This window comes from Meles meles, chromosome 12 (genome assembly GCF_922984935.1).
Source record: "Meles meles chromosome 12, mMelMel3.1 paternal haplotype, whole genome shotgun sequence".
Lineage (NCBI taxonomy): Eukaryota > Metazoa > Chordata > Mammalia > Carnivora > Mustelidae > Meles > Meles meles.
In genome coordinates this window covers 91,953,786-91,977,633 of record NC_060077.1, presented here as the reverse complement: position 1 = coordinate 91,977,633, position 23,848 = coordinate 91,953,786, and the positions used below count along the sequence as shown (strand labels likewise).

Here is a 23,848-nt window from a genome sequence, read left to right as displayed (position 1 = left end):
CGGGTACAGGTTGCAGCTTCCGGAATAACCATGACACGGGCACCTGCGGAGTGTAAGAAGGTGGAGGTGTCAGAGCCCACTGCGGGGGTCCGGGAGAGGTCACAAAGGTTAAGGGGCTCGAAGTGACCAAGGAGGGGTCTGATGCCACACTTTGATCGCTGACCGTGGAAGGGGTTATCTAGAAAGCTGGCGGGAGGTGATATGTGCTTAATTCTTCTTTCTAATTGCCTCCCCCAGTCCAGTAACAAAAGTAGGTGAAAAAACTGTTCCTGCAGTTCATCTTCACACCTGTGAAATCAGGTTATGACTAGTGCCTGAGGGTCCTCCAGGATGCCCTTGTGTTTCCTTCGCATAGACCGTCTCTCCCTTGTTCACATGGGGAACGGCTGGTGAACCTTTCATGCCACAGTTCGGGCATCTCCCCTTAGTGCCGTTCCCTGGGCCCCTCCTGAGGGACCAGGGAACACAGCCATCTGCTGTGCTGGAGCTCCTGTACCTGCTGCTTTGCTGTGTGTGGCCATTGTCTGTCTCCGGCTCTTTGCTCACTAGACGGTAGCTCCTGGAGGATGGGGGCCAGTACTTAGCCATCTTGCAAACAGAACTAGGCTTGGGACTTAGCAGATGTGTGAGTGAGTGAATGGCTCTCAGGCTGTCGTGGAGAATGCATAGGTAGCCCTCGTTTTAAGTTTCTTCCCGTGATGTTCAAGGGAAACAGGGAGAAGTGATTCAGATGATGCTGGTGAGCCTCTGGTCCCTGAGCTTTGAGGATACAGTGAGAGAGGGTGCATGCAAAGCCCTAGGCAGTGCAGAAAAACTGTCTCTGGAAATTATAAGAAAACATTTGGTTGGGCCTCTTATTATTTTTTTCTAAATCTTGTGTAAATTGTTTATGTTCCACACCCCTTTGAATCGTTTTCATTTTTGGCTTAACAGTTGTAGATAATCTCTTTAAATAAATTTTTTTGCTTAGTCATTGTTTATGGACAATATGTTTACCTGACCCCTTTTTTGGCAGTGCTAAGTGTTTGGATTGAAAAATCCTATTTAAAACTTTAGAACTGGTGGACTTTGGGTCCACATAACATTACATTTAAGTGGAAAGGGGTTTTTTGTTGTCCTTTGTTTGGCTTGTTTAAATAGGCCCTTGGAGGGAATGACTTTGACCTGACACGTTGTGATACTGAGTGTAGTTTAGTGCCCTTCTGGGTTTTTAATAGCAATAACCTTGTAGCCAGATAAAACCCTGTAATAGAAGTGTGTGTGTGTGTGTGTGTGTTTCCTAAGAATCTTTCTTAGTTGGGAAGACCCCCCAAATTTATGGAGGAGCTTTATTTTTAGGGCATCTTATCCAAGGTTACTTTGATTAGAAACATAAACATGGTCATGTAATTTGTCTGTTCAAATAGGGGAGCTGAACTACAAGTTGGACCCCAGGATTCTGGTCCTGCCTCCTCCGTGAACTATCAGTGTGCCCTTGAGCTTAGTTTCTCCGAGTTCCAGTTCCTCTGTTTGTGAACTTGAGGATGTTGAGTCTCTGAAGGTTCTTTCAGACACTGCCATTCCGGGATTTTTAACCTTCAGCCTACTTTTTGGAGTCAGGATCATCAGCTCAGTTTGATGCTTTTGATGCCATGCTCGCGAATGGAGTGGAAGACAGCGGGACTTTGAGGAAGCTGAGAGTGGTTTATGATTAAGGCTGGAGCCTGTGATGGATTGGGGGGGAAGTGGGAGGCTGGAAAGGCTCAAGTCTGAGGGCCGGAGATAAGATGACATGTCCCAGCCCAATCAGTGACGCGGGACAAGGGGGCACATTCCTCCTTCCTCTGTGTTTTGTTCTACTCCAGCCCTCCATGGATTGGAGGGAAGGCAGTCTGCTCTGCTGAGTCCGCTGGTATGAATTCTCATCTGACGCAGAAACACCCCGAAATAGTGTTTACTCTGGGTATCCCTGGACACAGTCAGGCTGACACACAAATGACCATCACACAGTCTTACTTGTTGTGCTTTATTCAAGCTACGTCTCCACTAGCCGCAGGCACTCATGCGTGTTTTGGTCAGTAAGCCTTCCTCGGGGCTCGGCCTCCTCTTGAGCCTGTTCATCTGTATCTGCTGTTTCCCCAAATTCTAGCTCTCCTGAGGGAACCTGGATAATCTTTTAATAGCTCCTGCCTTTCTAGACTTCTCTGTTCAGTCAGCAATTAATATTGTTAATCCTTTAATATTGCTCTAGTGTGTTTAATGTGTGTGAAGACCATTGTCCTAATATGGTTTTAAGTGTCCTGACCCTGGAAATAATGCTTATTCACATCTTTTAAATGCTTCAGGACCTTAGTTCCTGGTGCACGGTATTGATAAAATGATGGATGCAGTGGTTAGAATTAACCTCAGAAGAACTCCAAATAACTGTGCTTAAATACGTTTCCTTGTCTGTCGTAAAGAAACAAGCCAGGTAGCCCAGGCCTGGAGTGCTGGCTGCACTCCACCAGACCTCAGAGAGCTATGCTTCTGGCTTACTTCCGTGCCATCCCTAGTGTCTGGTCCTCATCCCCCTGTTCAGAGGCAGCATCACCATTCCAGGAAGCAGGATGAAGAGAAAGGGGAAAAGGGGCATACCATTCTAAAGAAAAGACTTCTAGAAGGTTCTTCTGACTCTTCACTTCTATTCTGTTAGCCAGAATTTAATCACATGGCTGAAAGGGAGGCTGGGAAAATCTGTCTTCCAGGTAGCTGTTTGCTAGCTAAACGGTTGAGTGTTGTGGGGGGTAAGGGCAAGAGAGCACAATGAGCTGTGAGCAGCCTTTGCCACTACTGACCTGCTTGAGCCGGGGAGGCCGTCCCCTGGGCTGTGCGGTTGTTGAGGCTTTCTTTGTGGAGATACTCAGGAGGCATTTGATTGTCATGCAGTTCACCACTGTCCATTTTTGAATGGGATACACTAAACAGGCAATATTTAAGGATGAACATTCTAGCAGCAATTCAGAAGACGAGCAAGAATGGGAGAGGAGTTGGGGAGAAAAGGACCAGTTTGGTGGCTGGAGCCATGAAGTCCGTGAGAAGTCCTCTCTGATCTTACCTACAAGAGTGCAAGGCTTTCCTGTCAGGTGAGCAACACCTAATGCTTGACTCGGAAATTTTACCATTTGTTTTTCCATTGTCACTAAAATGTCGGAATTCTGGGAGTTAAGGTCAAAGACTAAGCAAAAATGTTATTCTGTATCAAGCCTCAGACTGTCTCATTTGTGAAATTGTTTACATTAAAGGGGAGTATAACTAGCACAAATAATTCCAAAAATGTAATTTGTGCGCATCTTTATTTTCGGCTAGAGAATCTGAGGAACTGTAGCAGTCACAGACGCAAACAGCAGGGATGCAGAGTGGAGGGACCTGGAAAGTATTTTCACTCAGTAATTAGTTTCGGAATTAATAGTAGTTGCAGGCACCATTTGAATCTAGAGTGACTTAGATTTTACATTTTCTTTTCTTTCTCATTAAGATTACTGCCTTCCTAGGGGAGGTGGGCAGGGCATGGGGTTAAATAGGTGATAGATAAGGACCAAGGGAGGACACTTGTGATGAGCACTGGTGTGTGCAAGTGTGGAATCGCTGTCTTGTACTCCTGAAACTAGTATTACACTGCATGCTAACTAACTAGAACTTAAATATAAACTGAAAAGAAAAAAAGAGAATTTCACAAATCATGTTATGGCATAGTAAGGATATAACAGACTCTGTGTAGCTTCATGGTGTTTAACAACAAAAGGATAACTAATAATAATCTAGTCATTTGAAAAATATTGAGCTCTTTCTAAAAATGTTTCTATTGCATGTGATAAAAGTGGGAATTCAAATTTTAAAAAAGTACTCGAGGAAAAGAAAGAAAAAAATTTAAAATACAAAAGATTATTGCACTCCTAGAAAGAATTTCTTGCTTATTGAAAACATCTGTATCAGGAGAGGTATCTAAGTTTATCTTTTTTATCTTGCCAGTTTTTCAGATCCACTTTTTACTGTATTATTAGCATTATTTATTGTTATTTAGTATACTACTAAATATGAAGTAGAATTTTATTGCCATTTAAAAAATCCTATTATTATGCATTTATTCCTTTACTTAGCATTTCTCTTTGGCCTTATTTGAAAAAGGATTTGAGGCCTTACTTTCATTATGTTGATGTTATTATTCTTGACCTCTTAACACACAAAATAATTCAAGACTTTGCCTTCATTAACTGTACTTGTTCTGCACCGGATCCCCTGATATGTTTGCACTGTTGCGCTCTGGTAAAGCGTCTTGTAGTTTATTCTGATGCTCATGTTTTTCTTTCTGTGTACGGGAAATTGGACTTATTTTCATTTGAAAAAAGTTACATGTTGTATGTGGCGTCTCTTGCTACTGTTTATTAGTGACGCAGAGACTATCCGGGGTCAGGGCAGGAGCTCTAAGAGGCAGCTCTCCGGGGACTGGCCTTCACCCCTTAGGCAGTGCTGCTGTGCCATCAGCGGACCTGGAGAGTCTTGCCAGCAGGTTGGGCAAGATTTGGGTCATGTGCTTTTTTGTAATGCTCTGGGGTGGAAACCATTGAGCTCCGTAGTGTTAAATAGACCACAGGTCTTCTCAGTGAGATTAGATTTTGGTTATAAATGAAGCTTATCATCTGGTTTCTGAGTGGAGGCTTTGAGTGTGGAGTTAACCCTGATAACATCGGTGTCCTCCCGAAAGGAGCAATCCCAAGAGCACCTGAGCTCCACTTCTCCTGAGTATTTTTCAGATTAAAGCAAATTCTTGCCAGGAGGATGTATTTGGGTAGGATCATGACTAGACTGGCTCTGTAGGTGAAGAGTGACAAGCTGGTTATTGGTTTAAAGCGGTGTGGATTTTTCTTTTTCCTTCTTCTTCTTTTTTAAAGTAAACTTTACCCCCCCCCCCATGTTAGGCTCAGACTCACACCCTCAGGAACAAGAGTCATATGCTCCGTGGACTGAGCCATCCAGGCACCCCAAAGTGTGTGGATTTTTCACAGCACGTAACTCATCAGTGTTTACCTCATAATCCGAGCATGATTTAAGATGAAGTGAAAATCTGAGTTTGTTTCTATTTCAGTATTGTCCAGAGGACTGTTAGTACTGGTGAATTCATTATGGATATTTGATGCCCAGGAAAGAAAGATTGATCAAGTTCGTAATATTTTCTTTCTTTCTTTTTTTTTTTTTGAGCTCTTAATTATTTAGAGAGCAGGTTATATACCTATTAGATCATTGAGTACCATACAGACTCAGTGAGTGCCATTATTGAGGTAGGGGTGATCTCACCCTCTCTGTCAGTCATTCGGCATGTGGAGGGTGCCATTGTGGCCTGTCCTCCATCTGGAGTGACCTATTCTTTCCTTGCATTTTGATAGTCATTTAACACTTCTTATTTTCTACTTTATTAGCATTACTCTCTGCCTTATTAGTATTATCTCATTTTTGTATGTATTTGTGAGTCCCTTGACTTTGATAAATCCTCAAATTCACAAGGACAATTACAACTGCAGTGCTCACATTAAGTAGAGTGTAACTGAAAAGCCTAAGAGACCACTTCAGACCTGTAGTGATTGAAAAAGGACTAAAGCCATAAAGTAATAATTTGTTAACTTCGTATGAATGAACTGCTCTGTCTTTATTGCATTATCATTATGTCTTATGAGGACTTCAACAGCCTTACCCTGTAATGCCTTAGGGTTGGTAAAACAAGTCAGGCTTGATCCTACAACCTGCCATAACCACAGAGAAGAGTCATTTGGCCCTTGGCCATCACTAGCTTTTATCTTGGCCTCTCCTTGGAGTAGTTAGTTGACAAAAGCTTTTTTTTTTTCCAAGGCAGTTTGGTTCCTGCCGAGCCTGTCTAGCTGTTAGCCTTTGTCTGTCAGTCTCCTCAGCTTGTGAGGCAGTGCACTACCAAAGCTGTGGGGTTGCCTGTGTTGTGTGGGGTCTCTGTCTCTCTCTCTCACACACACAATATACATATCTTTCATTGCAAATGAAATGCTTTTTCAGTTTTCACCAAGGTTGTCTATAGGTGTTGAAAAAGGTTTGTGTTCTCTATAGCTACAGTATCCAGTGTGGTAACTAATGGGTGTACATGGCTTCTTTACATTTAAATAAATAAAATAAAATCAGTTTCTCACCCCCACTTTAAGTGTTCCGTAGCTGTTTGTGACTAGCGGCTGCTATCTTGGACAGTTTAGATACAAACTTGGACAGTTTAGATATAAGAATATCCATCATTACAGAAAGTTCTGTTGGACCGTACTGGACTAGACACTCACTAAAGCAGCTTTAGGAGCCACTTGGTTTCCGTGTAGATAGAGTATTTGGTGGAACCATTTGTATCACAATTTGAAGCCATTTTTGAATTCACATATTGCTCCAAACCCCATTTCTGATGTCTGGCAACAAAACCATTGCTTTACTGTACTTCTTGATTTTTCTCTTCACTTCCATCAGCAATTAGCAGGTGACTTTTTTTCAGAGCCATCTGTCACAAAGAAAGCTTCTATCACACAAGTCACAGAATTGAAAGTAAGTTGAGAATCATTGAACTGCCCTGTGCTATGGATGCTGGCGGTAGTCACGTGCCTCCTTTGCTCCTGACTCTCAGGGAGAGGGATTCAGCAGCGTTGCATGTTACTACATGTTTAGGGCCTGTCGGGTCATTCATGCTAAGGCATAACTGTGAGGCTGTATCAGTGAAGGCCCAGGGGTTTTCTCTGTTATTTAACCTCAGTGTAAGCACATGGTTCTTCAGGATCGAGCCATGCCGAATTTTTCATGAACTTTTTTGTGTCCCACACAATGCCTTGCTCAGAGTAGACAGTAAATATTTTGATTAAATAAAATAGACAGCAGTTAAACATGAAATTACATGGTTTCTGAATGGTAAGAGCTATTATAGTTCAGGAAAAGGAGAGTGGTATGAGCTAGAATAGTTGAAACGAGAAAGTTGTCATCAGCCACGTTACTGGTTAGATGTTATGGTTCCAAAGCCAGTGCGCGGTGACCTGTGTTTATCTCCTTTATTTATCCAATAATTACTTTTTTTTTTTTAAAGATTTTATTTATTTATTTGACAGAGAGAGAGATCACAAGTAGGCAGAGAGGCAGGCAGAGAGAGAGGAGGAAGCAGGCTCCCTGCGGAGCAGAGAGCCCGACGCGGGGCTCGATCCCAGGACTCTGAGATCATGACCTGAGCCGAAGGCAGCGGCTTAATCCACTGAGCCACCCAGGCGCCCCAATCCAATAATTACTTTTAAATATTTCTTCATCCCTACCATGTGCCAGGCATTGAACTAGGTATTGGGGCAGTAGCGATGAGTAGGACAAACAAAAGTCTCTGTCCTCATGAATCTTACAAACAAATTGATATAAATATCGTCGTAATGAGTGCTGTGAAGGCAAACAAAACAGGAAGTGGGTAGGGAACCTGGTGGGGGGGGGGGCTCTGTAGATGGGGAAATCCTCGAAGGGCTCTGAAAGGCCGACCTGAGTGTGAATGAAGGGTAGATGGGGTCACGGAAGCGTCGGGGGAGGAGCATTCCAAGAAGGAGCAGATGGGAGGGTTCAGACGTGGAGAACAAGTTCGGCAGGACTGAGGACTTACCCCGCTGGCTAGAACTGAGCAGGGGAGGGTTCACTTTGCCGTCTTAGAAAGCTGGAATATTGGATGTTTGCAAGTGTGGGCAGAATCTGCGGGCGTGTCTGTTTTCTTCTTCTACTTCTCTTTTACTTCTTCTCCCCTCCACTATGACCGGCGCCCTGGACGAGGCTAACATTAGCCCTTCCCTAGATTACCTCAGTCATCTTCTAAAGGTCCCCATTATGTGACGGTGTGAGGCGCTAATTGTAGAAGGGGCAGGAGGAAGCAGACTGGTTTAGAGACCGTGGTGGTCGTCTGTGCTTGGTGTTGGTAGCTTGGTCTAGGGTGACGGTGTTGGAAGTGGAGAGAGGCAGTTGGATTCTGAGTGTATGTTGAAGGTAATCACCTGGTGGGTTGGAGTGAGAGGGAGAGAGGAATAAAGTTTGACTTCTGGTTTGGACCGTAGCAACTGGGTATGTGGGGGCACTGTTTCGTGAGAATGGAAATTCTGGAAAGCAGTGCCTTTTTTTTTTTTTTAAAGATTTATTTCTTTATTCTAGAGGAAGAGCATGATCAGGAGAGGCAGAGGGAGAAGAGAGAGAATCTCAAGCAGACTCCTCCCTGAGCACAGAGCCTCACATGGGCCTGGATCCCATGACCCTGAGATCCTGACCTGAGCCGAAATCAGGAGTTGGATGCTCAGGCACCTTTGGAAAGCAGTGCATTTTGAAGGAAATAAAACATTTGGTTTTGGTTATGTTATGTTGTGCTCGGGACATGCATTAGGTGCTGAGTGAGCGTGTGAGGTCGGCTGCTGCGTGTGGGAGGACTCGTGCTGGGGGAGTTGGGTATTATCACCTGCACTCACTAGGGAGCAGTGGTTTTCTGGGGCGGAGGCCCGGTGAAATCATTGGGAGAGCTGGTGTAGGAAGAGTATGGGAGAATGCCAGGGACTGAGCCCTGGGGTGCTCCTGTGTTAAGACTTGGTGATGAACAGAGGAGAAAGTAGTGGCCAGTGAGGTTGAAGGGAAACCAGAGGGTCCACTATCCCAGCAGCTACAAGAGGCCAGCATTTCCAGAAGAGATCTGCTGTTGCAAGGTTGCTGAGGGCTTTTATGCTGCGAAGAGTAGAAAGTCAGCTGTAATTTCAGGCCCTGGTGGCTGGCGTTACCGTTGATACCGCACAATTCACCGTGTCTTCCTGAAAGTGTCCTTAGGAGCGGAGTGGGGCTGTGGCAGTTCATGTCTTCTGAGTTATGGACTGTGCTAATCTTTTATCTTACAAATATATTTTCCTATAATAACCCTTAACTATGAATGTCACGAGTGAAAGCTATTTCCAGTTATTTTATTGGTATGCCCTTGTTTGTACCTGGGGGTTCTCATGCGGTGTCGGAGCGGGGTGTATTTGGAAGCCTCGTGGAATGGAGAACCTGCAGAGGAAACTACCAGATCAGCAGGTGTGCGGACCGCTGGAGCCCCGCTGGAGCCAGTCTGCCCGCCAGAACTGGTCTGCTTCCGCGATTCCCATTCCCAGCAGTGGGCACCATCTTCCATTCGATCGGGCAAGCCGTAACCTGCGTCCTCGTGTTGCGTCTCGTCTCCATCCACCATCTTCACACGGTCACGAAGTCCTTCCTCTCTTGCCTTTTGTCTTCATCTTCATCTTCTTCATCTCCATGGCTGCCAGCAGCCTGCCTTAGGCTCTCTGGCCTTAGTGAATTGTCTCCCCAGATCTTTTCCTGTCCTTTTACCTGTTCACTCGGAAGACCAGGGCATGTTTTTCAAACGAAGTCTGCTTTCATCCCCTTCCCTTCTTAGGTCTTCTCAAAGGCTTCTCAAAGGCTTCTCATTGCTTACAGGAGAAAGCGCAAAATCTTTGAAGGGGCCTAGAGCCCTTTGTGGCCCATCTGGCCTTCTGCAGCTTGCCCTTTCTCCCTCCCCTGCCCCAGCCTCTCCCTGCCCGTGGGACATTCATCCCCTTTCTCTGTCCCTTGACCCTGACTCCTTCCCGCTTTGTACCTCAGCCCAGCGAGGCCCCTCCTGAGTCCTTTGAGTTGTAGCCTTCATGGCACTGTGCTATTTTGTTCCAGAACATTGGTTCTCACTGGCAGTTAGTTGTACAATTACAGATTCTTCCTATAGGATCCCTATTAGTTTGTCAGACCCCCAGGGCAGGAGCTGGGACCTGCACTGTTCTGTGTGTCTGGCACACCTTGGTGTCTGGCGCATGGAGACACTTGGTATGTGTTTCTTGTGTGAATTGACTTTAAGACATAATAACACAAATGGAAAACAAAATCTTCCTTTGGAAAAATGGGAGACTTAATGTTAGAAGGACAACTATAGTGGAAATGGCTAGTTTTCCCATAGCTGCACCCACTTCTGTCCTTCCTGGGTCCTCCTTACTATCACCCCTGACATTTCCCATCTCCCTTTCTTTGGGCTTTATAGCTGCTGACTGCGGCCTCATGGTGAACGAGTGGTGGTCCTCGGAGTGCTGCTGTATGAGGACAGAACTCTGTTACAGCTTCACCAGGGCTTGGCTCGGACTCTTGAGGAGAGTCTCCCCTCTTTTGTTAGCTCTGATCTTGCCTGTGTGTGACTAGGCACTTTGGTCTTTTTCTTAAATCTTTCAGAAAATCTCCAGATAATTTTAGTCACCTGTTACTCTACTGCTTTCCTCTTGCCTTTTCTTTGTCTCAAATTCTAGAAGCTGCCCAACAGATAGTAAGTTTTCTCAGTTTCTGGGCATAAACTGTAGACCTACACCATCTCTGGGAGCAACCAAGATGGCGCCGACACCAGTGTGCCTGTCTCTTAAGAGAGCTGACAGGTAAGGAAAAGTTTCCTTCGGGCTGAAAATGAGATGTGTGCATACAGGATGACAGCATGGATCTGCTCACAAGAGCGAAGAGAGTGATAGGGTGAACCACCAAGTTTCAAACCATCCCGATTAGACTTGATTTACATCACAAAGTATATGTCTCTGTCTCTCCCCACATCACAAATATATTTCAGGGAAAATACCTGGTGTTATAATAAGCTTGTCCCATATCTTTTGCTTTCTTACCAAGATTTGAGTTATTTTATTCTGGGAAAAAGAAACAAACTTTTAGTTTGTTTGTTCGTTTGGGTTTTTTTGTTTTTGTTTTTCACTGTTTAAAAAAATCCCTAGAGTGGGGCAAAGGTATTTTAGTGTCAGTTCGCTCGTTTTATAATTTTTCTTAAATAGCAGTCAGTGGAACCAGTGGAAGCCAAGATGTCTTTCCTTTTTTCCTGCTGGAAGAAACTGTCTCACAGAGATGGTTTAGGCGAAGTCTAAATCATAGCTAGATACACGCATATGTACATGTAGAGACATACTCTCCTGTTTTCCCTCCTTGGTCAGAACTTAAGTGGGGAAGTTGCCCATTTGTTTCAGGTTAAGACTGTTGTGTTATTCTCTGTGAAGCAGAATGTTTACCTTATATATTTTAGCATTTTAAAAATCAAAATTATCTATTTTTTTTTAAGATTTATTTATTTATTTGACAGAGATCACAAGTAGGCAGAGAGGCAGGCAGAGAGAGAGCCGGGGGGGGGGGGAAGCAGGCTCCCCGCTGAGCAGAGAGCCCGATGCGGAACTCGATCCCAGGACCCTGAGACCACGACCTGAGCCGAAAGCAGAGGCCCAACCCACTGAGCCACCCAGATGCCCCTCAAAATTATCTATTTTAAAAACTTGTCTAGTTTTATGATGCTTTATGAAATGCCAGTCTATGTTTTTAACCTTATTTGAAAATTTTCTTTGAAGATAGACTATAACTGGAAACTAATGATTTGCTGTGAGAGATTTGTCTATAGTCACATATCCTTAATAGAAACAAAAGTTAAAAGGAACACATGAGTTCAGCCACCCACACGAAAGGAAAACAATCTGTGAACTTATATAATTTCTGGGTGTTGAGTAAGTCATCATTTTATATGTCTTGTGTTTTGCTTCCATACTCCTCAGTCCTTGCCCAACAGTAAATAGACTGTTCCAGAATCAACAAATCATGGTTTCTATTGCCATAGCCTTGGGGGTGCATCAGGAAGCTTCAGATTGGCTTTCGGGGTGAGCCACTCAACCACTTACACCTCTGGTGTGGCTTCTCATGTTTGTCTAAAGTGGACTTCCGATTTTCTGTGCCCCCAGTAGAAGACATCTAAATAAGTCTGGAAATTCCTGCAGTATGCAGCATTAGGCGGCTGCTTCAAAAGTCATGCTGAGGAAAGATGCTTTATGACATTGGGAAATATTTAATGAAAATGCTGGATAATGTTTATCAGTCACTATGTTATGTGTCAGACACCCATATTAACAAATTTAGTCTTCAAAAATTATATGAGATAAACGCCATTATTTTCCTGAGTTCACATAGTAGTAGTAAGTAACTACTAGGCAGTACTGTCTCTGTATCATGTATTATAATCTTCTTTTAATCTCACAAAACCGCATGCATAAGATAATGATCTTTGTTTTCTTTAAAAAATTACTGACATGGGTAACGTGTGTATATCCAGCGCCATTGACATGTCAGGACCATAGCTGATTTTGGTGGTTTTGATTTTCTTCTTTGTGTTTTCCAGTTTTACTATAATGTAGATGGATAACTTTTACAATAGTAGAGGGAAATGAGAAGTAAATTTCTATAGCCATAGATATATTTAAACAAAGTAGGAGGAGAAATGGATTTCAAAACAGAAATTGTCCACCATTCTCTGTTGGGTGTCTGTGTTTTCCATCACTGGGAGCAATTAAGAACAGAGCGCTGTGAGTTATGCAGGCGAGGACTCTTGTTTAGTTATTGGATACGTGCCTACAGGTGATTTGCTCAAGGGCAGGGTAAATTTGATCTAAGGAAATAGTGAGGCTCAACATAAGAAGGCTTTTCTCTCCCATAAAAGTGTTCAGGGTGATAAAGCCAGCACTTACTCTTTTTACTTGACTGAGACAGCCTTTCCTTGCCTAGGATCTCTCGGCTTCATCTGTGTCGGGGCCTGGGCCACCTTGTCAGCCCCTCCCTGCACTGTGACCATCTGTTGTTTCACTCATTGAAGCAGCTAAGCAGCGGCTGAGACCTCTCAAATACTTGGGTTGCACAAGGCCTTCTCTCCAGCTCCAGCGGAGTGGGGCTCTTCCTTTGCTTCCCTCGTCCCCATCAGTCATTTGTCCCCACGGCAGCAGCTTGGACAAGTTCCTGCTACACCTGCTTGCTTTCCTTTTTCTTCCCACTAGAAAGTGAGTTCTGCTAGAAGCAGGGGACGTGCTTACTGCCCAGCAGGCTCTGCGCTTCCTGCACTTGGCAGACAGGCAGGGTGCTTTTCAAGATGAGTTATCACACAGCTGCCATCTAAGGTGTAATAGTATGAGTCCACACCTAGAACAAAGAAGTCAAAGGTGAGGAGGGTATAGGACTCCAGAAAAAATAGATTGGGTGAAGGTCAAGAAGAACAATTTGGAGAGCTTTACGGAAAAGCAAAGAGGACATTCCCAAAGGATTAAAAATGCGTGTCTAAAGGTTTTGTAGCTGTAAGGGTGATCTGGGGGAATGAACATCTTGACTACAGAGAAAGATTCTAATGAATTTTCAGGAGGGAAATTAAATACAGGAAAGTATGCTCTTTCCATCCACATATTGGATGAATCGTACTCACGCATCGGCATCTGCAACTTCTAGAGTAGCCTGTTTGGTTAAGGAAGCTGGCCACTTCCTTTTAACTGGTTTAGCTGGAAAAAACATATTTATTTTTTGTATCTGTCCTTCAAACAGCATCCTGGTGGGGAAGAAGTGTTAAGGGAACAAGCTGGAGGGGATGCTACTGAGAATTTTGAGGACGTGGGACACTCTACAGACGCTAGAGAACTGTCCCAAACATACATCATTGGGGAGCTCCATCCGGTGAGTACCTTATTGGGGACCCCACTTCTCTTGAAGGCTGTGGCTTGACCTCTCTCAAAACTGTAGACTTGCATCTTACGAAACTGAAGAAGAAATAAAAACAATTCCTCCTGATTGTATAACAACATTCTCGTCATAAATAATCGACCAGAAATTTCTTGGTATTTCCCTGATTGCAGTTTTCACTGTCACTTAGAGTCGGGACCGTCTAACCCAAGGCTAAGGGCCAGTGCCTCTCAGACTATGAAGTGTCATGGAGCAACATATTTTAGAAGGTGGGGGTCATTGACCCTGCTGGTTTCTTTCTTTTTTTTTTTTTCTTTTGTAACTAAAATATTTTAAGAAATTTTTATTTTTTTCTGTTTGTTTTTTTTTTTTAAGATTTTATTTATTTGACAGAGAGAGACACAGCAAGAAAGGCAACACAAGCAGGGGGTGGGAGAGGGAGAAGCAGGCTTCCCGCTGAGCAGGGAGCCCGATTCGGGCCTCGATCCCAAGACCCTGGGATCATAATCTGAGCCAAAGGCAGGCATGTAACAGCTGAGCCACCCAGGCGCCCCTTAAGAAACATTTCTTGAGGGGCGCCTGAGTGGCTCAGTGGGTTAAAGCCTCTGCTTCTGGCTCAGGTCATGATCCCAGGGTCTTGGGATCGAGCCCCGCATCGGGCTCTCTGCTGGGCAGGGAGCCTGCTTCCCTTCCTCTCTCTCTCTGTGTGCTTCTCTGCCTACTTGTGGTCTCTGTCTATCAAATAAATAAATAAAATCTTTAAAAAAAAAAAAAAAAGAAACATTTGTTAAGAAACTCCCTTCTAGGGGCGCCTGGGTGGCTCAGTGGATTAAGCCCCTGCCTTCGGCTCAGGTCATGATCTCAGGGTCCTGGGATCGAGCCCCGCATCGGGCTCTCTGCTCTGCAGGGAGCCTGCTTCCTCCTCTCTCTCTGCCTGCCTTCTGCCTATTTGTGACCTCTCTCTCTGTCAAATAAATAAATAAAATCTTTAAAAAAAAAAAAAAAGAAACTCCCTTCTACTGTCATAATTTGAGAATATTTCAGTTCTAAAAAAATGATTAAAAAATTTTAAACCACCTCTGTTAAACCACTCTGTGGTTTTAAACCATGTTAAACCAGTCTGTCTTCTGTAAAACCCACACATTCTCCTTACTCTTCCCACTTGATCCCAGATCTTTGAGAACTTCAACTTTGGTGCCAGTCCCTGAACTGACTTGGGGAAAATGCTGCCTAATCTAGCTTTTATATAAACCCAGGGCTGTAATATGAATTTAGGCCCTTCTGTGACAATTTTGAATGACCTTATGAGACTTTGCTAATCTGTCAACCGAAGTTATCTGGAATGTATCCGAACTCTTGGGAAGAGGTGGCGGAGTTCTCTAAGTAGATAGTGAATCCTATGCCTGACATGCGGCTGTTCTTACCTCTAGGGAGCACCTGTCCCTCAGCACGGTTATGCGGGCTTCCCTGCTCATGCTGCTTCACCCGGAGCCAGCCAGAGGCGGGTGGTGATGTTAGAAAGGGGCTAGTGAGGGCCTGTGGCCTTAGCCCAAGTACACATGCTGAGAAACCACTGAAAAGCAAAACCCATATGAAAAGTTTTGTCATTATAATAAAAATCACATATAATTGCCAAATATACTTGCCAGTAATTCTAATGTTGTCATTTATTATAAAATATTTGTAAATACAAATAATAGGTGTGTTGTATAAAATATTAATCAAATAAGCTCCCGTATACCAATTAGCAAGCTAAGAAATTTAGCATTGCTCCCCCCCCCCCCAAGAAAAGTTTTTTTCTTGCAATAACCATGAAGGAAGGAAAGCTTAAAGGCTCTTTATGGAAGGTCTGAAAGCAGGAAATCTGTTCTAGAGCAATTTCCATTGAATGGGGAGGCGGGTTTTTTGTTTGTTTGTTTGGTGGTAGGAGGGGTAAGGGTTACCCCCTAAGGAAGGAGTGAGCTTTCCTTAGCTGGAGAGTGTATTCACCCACATACTTTCATCGTCGTCTTCATACTTGACCAAAGTTGAGTTTTATGGTAACCAGAGGGGTTTCCCTTAAAATGTTTGATTCTATCCTTATTCTTAACTTTCTAAACTTGCGGGTATAGAGGAGGTGGGTTTTCAGGCTGTGACTACAGCGTTTCCGCCCCATCTGCCAACTGTGATCCCCTGTAGTCACCTCTAGGTGACCTTAGTTTGGACTATCTCAACCAGAGGTTTAAGAGAAGTATAACCCTGCAGCTGGGAGAGTGCAGGGTTTCGCTAAGGATGCCGCACCCAGTCGCATGCACAGGTACACACACACCTGCGCTCATTTCCGAGGGTGTTGGGGGAGGATCCAGTTAGGTCTCAGTTGCCCCCGAATTGAAGATCAAAATCCAAGTCTAGTAAATGCGTACGTGCACAAGTGCATAGATGTGATTATCACGGGTGATGTTCTAAACTTGGAACTCTAGACTGAGAATCACTTAATCAGCTATTAATTTTTGCAGTCAAGTCAGATGGATCAGACTTCGTAATGAGCAATCTAGATAGATGGACCTAAAGTGCTAGTTACTGAACAGCAATGTTTTTTAAAAAAAAATCTCGATAAAAGTGACTCCCTTGGACATGGTACTTTTGTAAATGTCCTTTCATTCTACAACGTGCCCTTTTTTTTTTTTTATTGCAGGATGACAGAGCAAAGTTAGCCAAGCCTTCGGTAAGTCATCTCCAGTGTCTCCGTGGCTGTGCCTATCTTCACTGTATTTCATACCTGTCAAACTGCAGGGCAGGCGTCGTTTAGCTATCTGAATGAGGCCAGCATAGGTCTCTCTAGGTTAGATGAACATGTAACCTGTTAACTTAGGAAAATATTTTGTGCATAGAACAGCCATCCTGTTTCATTAGGACAGCTTGTGTGTTCTCTTTGTAAGACTCTCAGTACACCATTTTTTCATCTAAGTATCAGTAGATAGCTCTTGAAGAGCTATTTTTATAAGTAAGCACTGTGCTTCTGATCTCAAAAATTTGACACAAGCCTTATTTTCAGAGAACTTGAAATCTGAGCAGAGGCCTTAGAGGACACTACCCATGTTTTCTTTATCTCCTTGTCCCTGGGACATAATAGGTGTTAAATAAGTATTTTTGGATGAATTCAATGTTAATCAAATGAAATAATAACTTGTGATGCATTTTTCCTTAGGAAAGGAAAATATATTCTAAGGGATATTAATTTTATCCCCTGGGTCACTAGCCCTTCTCTCTGCGCTGGTCTTCTCACTTAACGTTTGAAGATAAATCCACAGTAAGAATTGATGACAACAACCAGAGTCCCTGACAAGTACAAGCAGACAGAATAGTTGTTGGCCTGTAATTAAAGGACCATGGAGGAACATTTTGCTTAAACCACAGAATGAGAGAATAATTTTTCTTTTTTGGTTCCTGTTCTTGCTTTTATCAGAGCCCAACATTGGGACTGCAAGGGCTTGTATGTAGACCTGGTGAACTCATTTACTAGCTGCTGTTGACATGACGTTGTCTTTAATCTACAGCAAAATCAGAGCAGTAAATCCAATAGAGCATAAAGGCCATATTTACCTTCATCCCCAGATGATACAGGATAAGTCTTAATTAATGCTATTTCCTACAAAGCAATTTCATTTATATTCTCTCCTTTCCCTATTCAACAAGTTCAGTGTTGGTGATCTCAGTACCTTGGGAAGATAAAAAATGGACTTCAGAGTTCGAATTGTCTCTGTAACAGTTGCTGAGTGCTTGCTGTTGGGTCATACAATATTAGCACCTTTTTTGAGGCTACTTTTGGGGTAACTGAAATCCTGTGATGCGGGTAGATTTTGCTTTTTCTCCACAGTCAGGTCAGGGAAAAAGTATGTATTTTTCCCGTTAGGTGTTCAATATGTTAATAATCTTATTGCAAATCATTCAGCTATAATAAAACAAGGATTTGATCAGGCTCATTACATTAACTTAGATTTAATATAGATCCAGTCATATCCTAAACAATGATGCCTACAAACAGAAATTAGAGCTGAGCTGGTAAGCAGGTCTCCTCCCATGCTGCTGTATTTCTTAAAGACAGACTCTTTTCGAACACATGTGACTTTGCTTGTATCCGCAGAAGTAGGACCAGAACTTGCTGTCTTTTTAGAGGACATAAGCAAATACAATGAAAAAAAAAAACACATGACCACTTTTTTGGGTTTATCTTTCTTATACTTTTAGTTTGCCAGAAGAGTGTGTCCTTAGGTATTTCTTTTGGTGTGTGTGTATCTCCATATAACTATCTGTCTGTCTCCAGGCTGATACATGTAAGCTGTGGTCTGAATTTGTTCATTGCTGCCCCTGAAAATATCTAGTTGAACTATGAAATAAGAAGCAACAAAGATTATTAGCTTGACCCTGCCCAAAGGAAAACATGGTGTTTAGTTGCCAAAATAAGGTATTTTGTGGAGCTAAAAATGATGCATTTTTAAACAAATTTATATCTATTAAATTTGCTTACATGGAGGATATCAGTAGTATCAATAGCTTTTTTTGTTGTGGTTTTCAAATCATTGCAGTTTAAGTGACTTTATTTGGGCCTTATGATATCCCTGTGGGATCCATAGACCTTCCAGGGAAGGTAAGAGTGAAGCTCAGATGTTGCTGTAAGCTTTGACCTTGTTCGGGGTCACATTGCAGGACCACGGCTAGCACCAGTCCCAGGTTCGGCCGGGGCAGTCTCTTAAGCTTTTCTGTAGGCTCTGTACTCCAAGGCGTCAGTGTCCCGGATATTTTTAGGAAAGCCTTCCAATTAAGGAATAGGCTGAAGTAGATGAATGTATAAATGAGATGATTTTGCTTTACAAAAACTGGATGAGCTTTGCATGATTTTATATATAGCTTCTCATGTACTGATGGAATTATTAATTTTTGCTATGTGAAATTGAGCGTAGAGTCATAGAGTGAAGTCATAGAGTGAACAAGTGGCAGAGGCTGTAATAAAAAACCATGGTCTTTTCTGCCTGTTGGTTGTTGACATATTTGTTAGTTACACACAGAGGCCCAGCTTGGGGCCCTCAGACCATTGGACGGGCAGGACAGTTTCAGTTTCCTTTTTCATCAGTGTGGTAAGTGATAATTCAAACTTGCTTTAACTCTCAGGCATCTCTGGGTTAAGAGCCTAACAGATAATAAACACTCAGAAATGTACATAATCTTTGTTGTTGCTGGCAGTGATGGTGCCCTAACAGTTTTAGCATTAATGCTAAGAGCAGCGATGGAAGGGGGAGGAAGGATAGGCCAGCCTAGTTTCCACAGAGTTGTCAGCATGTTTGGTAAAATGCACGTGCTCGGTATAACAAAATAACAGATCTGTGTTTGCATTGTTTACTATTCTGGGCTTAACTTTCTATTGTCAATAATGTTTCACTTTCAGTGAGCCTTTGTGCTCCAGTTTCAGAACTTATTACGTCTTCTAATAGCTGAGTAATCATTTTGTGTAGACCCGTAACTTCTGGTAATCCTTGTTACTGTTATTCATATATGCAAAATTTGAAAAATAATCTTGCAGTAGCTATGAATACTTTTGTAGTCACTAAGATTTAACATTGCTTAAAAAGATAATAAATGTGTGAAGTTTTCTTTTTAAATGACTTATTTTTCCCCCCTACTGTGTCAGGAATCTTAAAGGCCACATTTCCAGGTTTGTGGGTCTCCTAACTGGTTTGCTTGCTCTTCCCTAACAGTTTTGTGCCTTTTCATGGGGTTTCTCTAACGCGCTGGCTCGCTCTCTATAGCTTTGCCTCACTGCGGAGTGTGGGTTGTTTTGCTAATGGCTTATCTTGTGCTTTGGGAAACTGCAGAGACGAACTCTCAGGTGAAGCTACCTTACTTACGGCTACCTTCCTCTGAGGCACTAATACTTTTTGCTGGTGTGAAATTTCTAAAGAATGCTTCTTAGCTTTCAAGCCCAGAAAAGTGTATTTTCCCTCAGGCCTTAGTTGTTCATCTGTTTGGGGAAGTGTGTATTTTTTTAGAGCCAAAATTAGTTCACTTTTATGGTACTGACAGAACTTCTCTCAGAAAGTTCTGGAAGGCAAAATAGGCCAACTGTGAAAGACCCCAGGACACACAAAGGCTGTCCTTATTTGGAGGTTTCTTGGCCGGTGATCCTGTGAGGTTAGTTCCTGAGGCCTCCACTTTTTAGAGCTGTCTGGTCAGAGTTAGAGAAGGCCAAGAAAGGTGGTGGTCCACAGTGTGCTGATTTAAATGACAGTTCTTTCTTATTTTTCTCTTTCTGGTTGACATGCCTTTTATACAACTTGGGTACATTTTTACTTCATATAAAATTCAAATGAAATAACTGATTTTACTGACGGTTTCATTCATGCTTTTAAAGAATTAAACTTCTCTTCCTCAAGGTAGTCGTGGGGTTGTGTGCCCATGGACATGATCCCTGTTTTCAATTTTACATTATTCAGATGTGTATTGTGTAGAAGATATTTTATGTCGCCCATTATTAACATTTTTTTCAAATTACCTAGGGTATGTTTGCAAGTAATCTAAATACAGATGATTCTTAAATTTTTTTCTTCTAAAAATGGTGAAATTAGGCATTTTAGTGAAAAGTTTGTTATAATTTTCCATTCCAATGTGTTTTGAAGAATGTACTGAGTATTGTGATCTTATTTTAAAAGAAGTTCTTAGTCAATTGAATAAATGTTCAGATGTTCCCTTTAAGTTCACTTTTTCTCTTGTGTTCCAGGAAACTCTCATTACTACTGTTGATTCTAATTCCAGGTATGTCGTCGTTTTCTCTTAAACCGATCAAAAGGCCAGTGGAATCAGGGTGTGATTAGGGCTCTTCCCCACCTGAGGACTCAGGGTCCCACTGCACCCCCTCTCAGTGTACAGCCCAGGGTCTTCTCCACTTGGCACCCAGATGACTGAGGACATCCCCTCCTCAACCGTCAGAGAGCTCAGCCTCTGGACACTCTTCAGAACAACCCCGAATCTCTCCCTCCAGCTGCAGACTGAACAGATTAGGTCTCCTTTCCTCCAGGGTCGTCCTCTGGCCTACACAGTCTTTTACTGTCCAGGCAAATGTGCTCTCTCATTCAGTATATGGTCCGTTTCTTAAATTGTAGTGATTATTTCTCCCTGAGCCTCGGCTCAGCATTCCTCTAAGTGTAACATGAATACTTGGTCTAGGGACTGGATTTCTGTGTCACAGTCCAAGATCCTGTTAGCGTTTGTGGCAGCCCTACCATATCATCTTGCATAACCACATATATCTCTCTCGTAGAGAGATTTGGCTCCAAGCTCAAAACCACACATTTAAGCCAATTTTATTTCCCCCTGTCAGACGTAACTGCACCAGGGGTTCTGGTACGTTCCCTGCATTCAGGCCGTAGTCCTTCACCCTATGTTTGTTGGCAGGTCAGTTTCCTTCTAAATGAAAACTGAAAACCCCAGCAAGATGAAAGTGATATTTGTAATCCTTTTGCAGTTTAGATCTTTTTATTGAACTCAGTCTTTGTAGGGGTTGATGTTTGAAGAGTATTAGATAGTAGGTTTATGACAGAAAATATATTATCTAGCTTAATTCACCTTCTACAGCCTGTATTGTTTTCTAAGAAACTGTAGGTTCATATCTAAACTGAAGGTCATTCTAGTTTTGTGTCTGGTTTGATCTGTAATCTGTCCTTTATAGTCAATCAAAAATTCTAGGCACTAGGACTGAAAGAGTCCTAGTTAAGTTAAGTCCTAGTGTAAGTTAGGGATTTTTCTGTGTTTATACCTATGAACCACAGATTCAGTAGTTTGGGCACACGGTTTCTTCATGTGGTAAATCTACTATGTGTGGGTAAAGATTAGATTTTCAAAACAGAATCACGGAACATAGCGCGGTGGTGCTCATAGCAACCTTAATAATCCTACGACTCAAACTCCTTAACTTCACAGTCCGGAAGATGTGCTGCTTCTCTTGGTTGTAGAGCTTGCTGATGGCTCTTCCAAGATGAGAACCTTGATTTTTTTGTTCTCAGTTTAGCTATTTTAAATTCTTAACGTATGTAAGTAGAATAAACCTGTAAGGAATATTCGCTTTTGTGAACCTGTGATACAGAACCCAGAGTTGGTGTCCTTAGGTAAGTCGCTTTTTGTAGGTAGCATCTGTTGAGGGAGCGATTGATAGCTTTTTGTGTAAGTTTAGAGAAATAGAGTAAGTGGCCTGGGGTTGGGGATCATTAATTTCTTACAAAGCTAGAGCCCTTGCTGGTATACTAGGGCATGTGTTGTGCTCACATTGCTTTTAGCAACTCAGAGTTGATGTTTCGTCCAGGCAGGTTATAGAAGTAATACAGACATGCCACAGTGATTTTCATGGTAATTAGAAGGAGCAAAGGTTTTGAGTCCCGTGCGTCGAACATCATGCAAGCATCATTGCTGTTTCTTTCCAGCTGGTGGACCAACTGGGTGATCCCAGCCATCTCCGCGCTTGTGGTGGCTCTGATGTATCACTTCTATACCGCGGAAGATTAAACACATTCTCAGAAGCCAAGGAAAGAAGAGACTGCTTTGGACCAGGGAGAAAGAAGCCAATGTTAACTGCTTCAACTGACAGAAACCTTCACCTGAAAAATAATTTTAACATACCTGTTTCCCTTTTCTCCTACTTCAAACCAAACCAAAAGAACTCTTCTGTTCTTTCTACTCCTGAACACTTAGAATGTGCCTTTTGTTCATCAACTTTTTTTGATGTTCCATCACTACATAATTTACTTATTGTAAGCATGATCTTTTAAAAATACATTTGGCTTTTAAAATATACCACCATGTTTGCCTGTCTGTTTGGGATATAACTGTTCCAACATTTAGAATCTCATTATTTAGCAGACTCATTTAATGTGCTAATCATTCAGACTCAAGTAGTCTCTATGAAGTGAGACGGACAGTGTCTTAGATCTCTCCTGGGGCGGCTTCCTGTTTCCCTCAAGCCAGGACTGCCTGCTCCAGCATAGTTTCCTTTCCCAGGGAATTAAGAAAAGCTCAGAAATGAAGATTTCTAATTTTTCTACTTGAAATAGATGATAAAATGAGAAGGGAACCTATAGGACCTATGAAAAAGACTCTCATCTCTTCTTTGATTAAAAACTACAGTCAACGTAAAAGGAAACCTGTGAACCATGAGAGGACATTTTAACTGTTCCCTCTCACAGACTAAAAATTTACTGAAGAGATTCTCAGTCATATAGTTCTAAAGTTTAAAAAAAAATCCTCATTCAGAGGAAAAATTTTACATACTCATTAAGGAAATGTTGATTTCCTACTTCACGAAAACAAAATTTGAAGGAGATTATGGGACATTTAGAATCCGATTTTTGAAGAAATGTGGCTGGTGGCGGTGAGCCCAGAGGAAGTCTGGTACAGCTCCATTCATTTTTCATTGGAGTTCCAGACTAATTCTAATGACAGACTAATTCTGTCATCTTTATTCTCTTCCCCATGCCTTTTTTCCTTTTAAATGCGGAAGCTTAAGGGATGAATTAGATTCTAAGTACTTTGTAGTTATGTATGACTGTACAAGTTTCTGTTGGCATACTAACCAACTGATAAGCACTGGAGTTCTTCAGAAGTAACTGAAACACCTTAGAAAGGAATTTTTTAATTACAGAGTATTGTTTAAAAAGAGGCAACAGGCCCCAAATTGAGTCACTTGTGCTAAACCCATGTCACCACACCAAGACTTGATACCTAAACTGTTGGGCAGTTTCAGCCTCTCTCAGGAGTAGCATCTTAGGCCGGCCAGTCTGGAATTAATCTGGTCAGTGCTAGCAAGATAATCCCTGGTGGACACCCACCCCCACGCGCCAACCCCTCACACTCAGGTGACTTTGCTTGAAACAGCTCAGCTCTGCTCAGAGTCTCTCTCTGCTCGTGAATGTCTTCCATTTGGTATAGCTCTTGGAGTTTCTTTCTGTTTGCCAGACAGGATATTGCCCGATTGATGAATTATTGAATAAAACTAATAAGATCTTTACATTTTATTCAGATGAATTTTGGATTTTAACAGATTGGGTGGCAGTGATGGGATCTGTAGGGCACTTCTGACAGCTTCGGGGGCCACGAGAAACACAGGCATGGCACCCACAAACCGCATTCTCTTTCTTGTTGTTCCCAAGGGCCATGGGTAAGTTCCTCCCCGTTCTGAGCTCTGCTTTCTTTGTGTCAAGCTCCTGACCTAACTGGCTTCACAAGCTCACGTTAGATGACAGTCACTGACTTCATGGTGAAAACTGCTGGTAGTCCAGTC

General features: G+C 42.6%; 1 protein-coding gene across 1 annotated transcript in view; it reads left to right on the top strand.

Moving 5' to 3' along the window:
- LOC123953831 (cytochrome b5) overlaps positions 1–22,365 on the top strand; it is a 37,331-nt gene extending 14,966 nt beyond the window's left edge. The window contains exons 2-5 of the mRNA XM_046024258.1: positions 13,414–13,542; positions 16,223–16,252; positions 20,300–20,334; positions 21,996–22,365. Coding sequence (XP_045880214.1) covers positions 13,414–13,542; positions 16,223–16,252; positions 20,300–20,334; positions 21,996–22,077 — 276 coding nt within the window. The 3' untranslated portion in view covers positions 22,078–22,365. The remainder of the gene's footprint in view (positions 1–13,413; positions 13,543–16,222; positions 16,253–20,299; positions 20,335–21,995) is intronic.
- Positions 22,366–23,848: the final 1,483 nt, after the last annotated feature.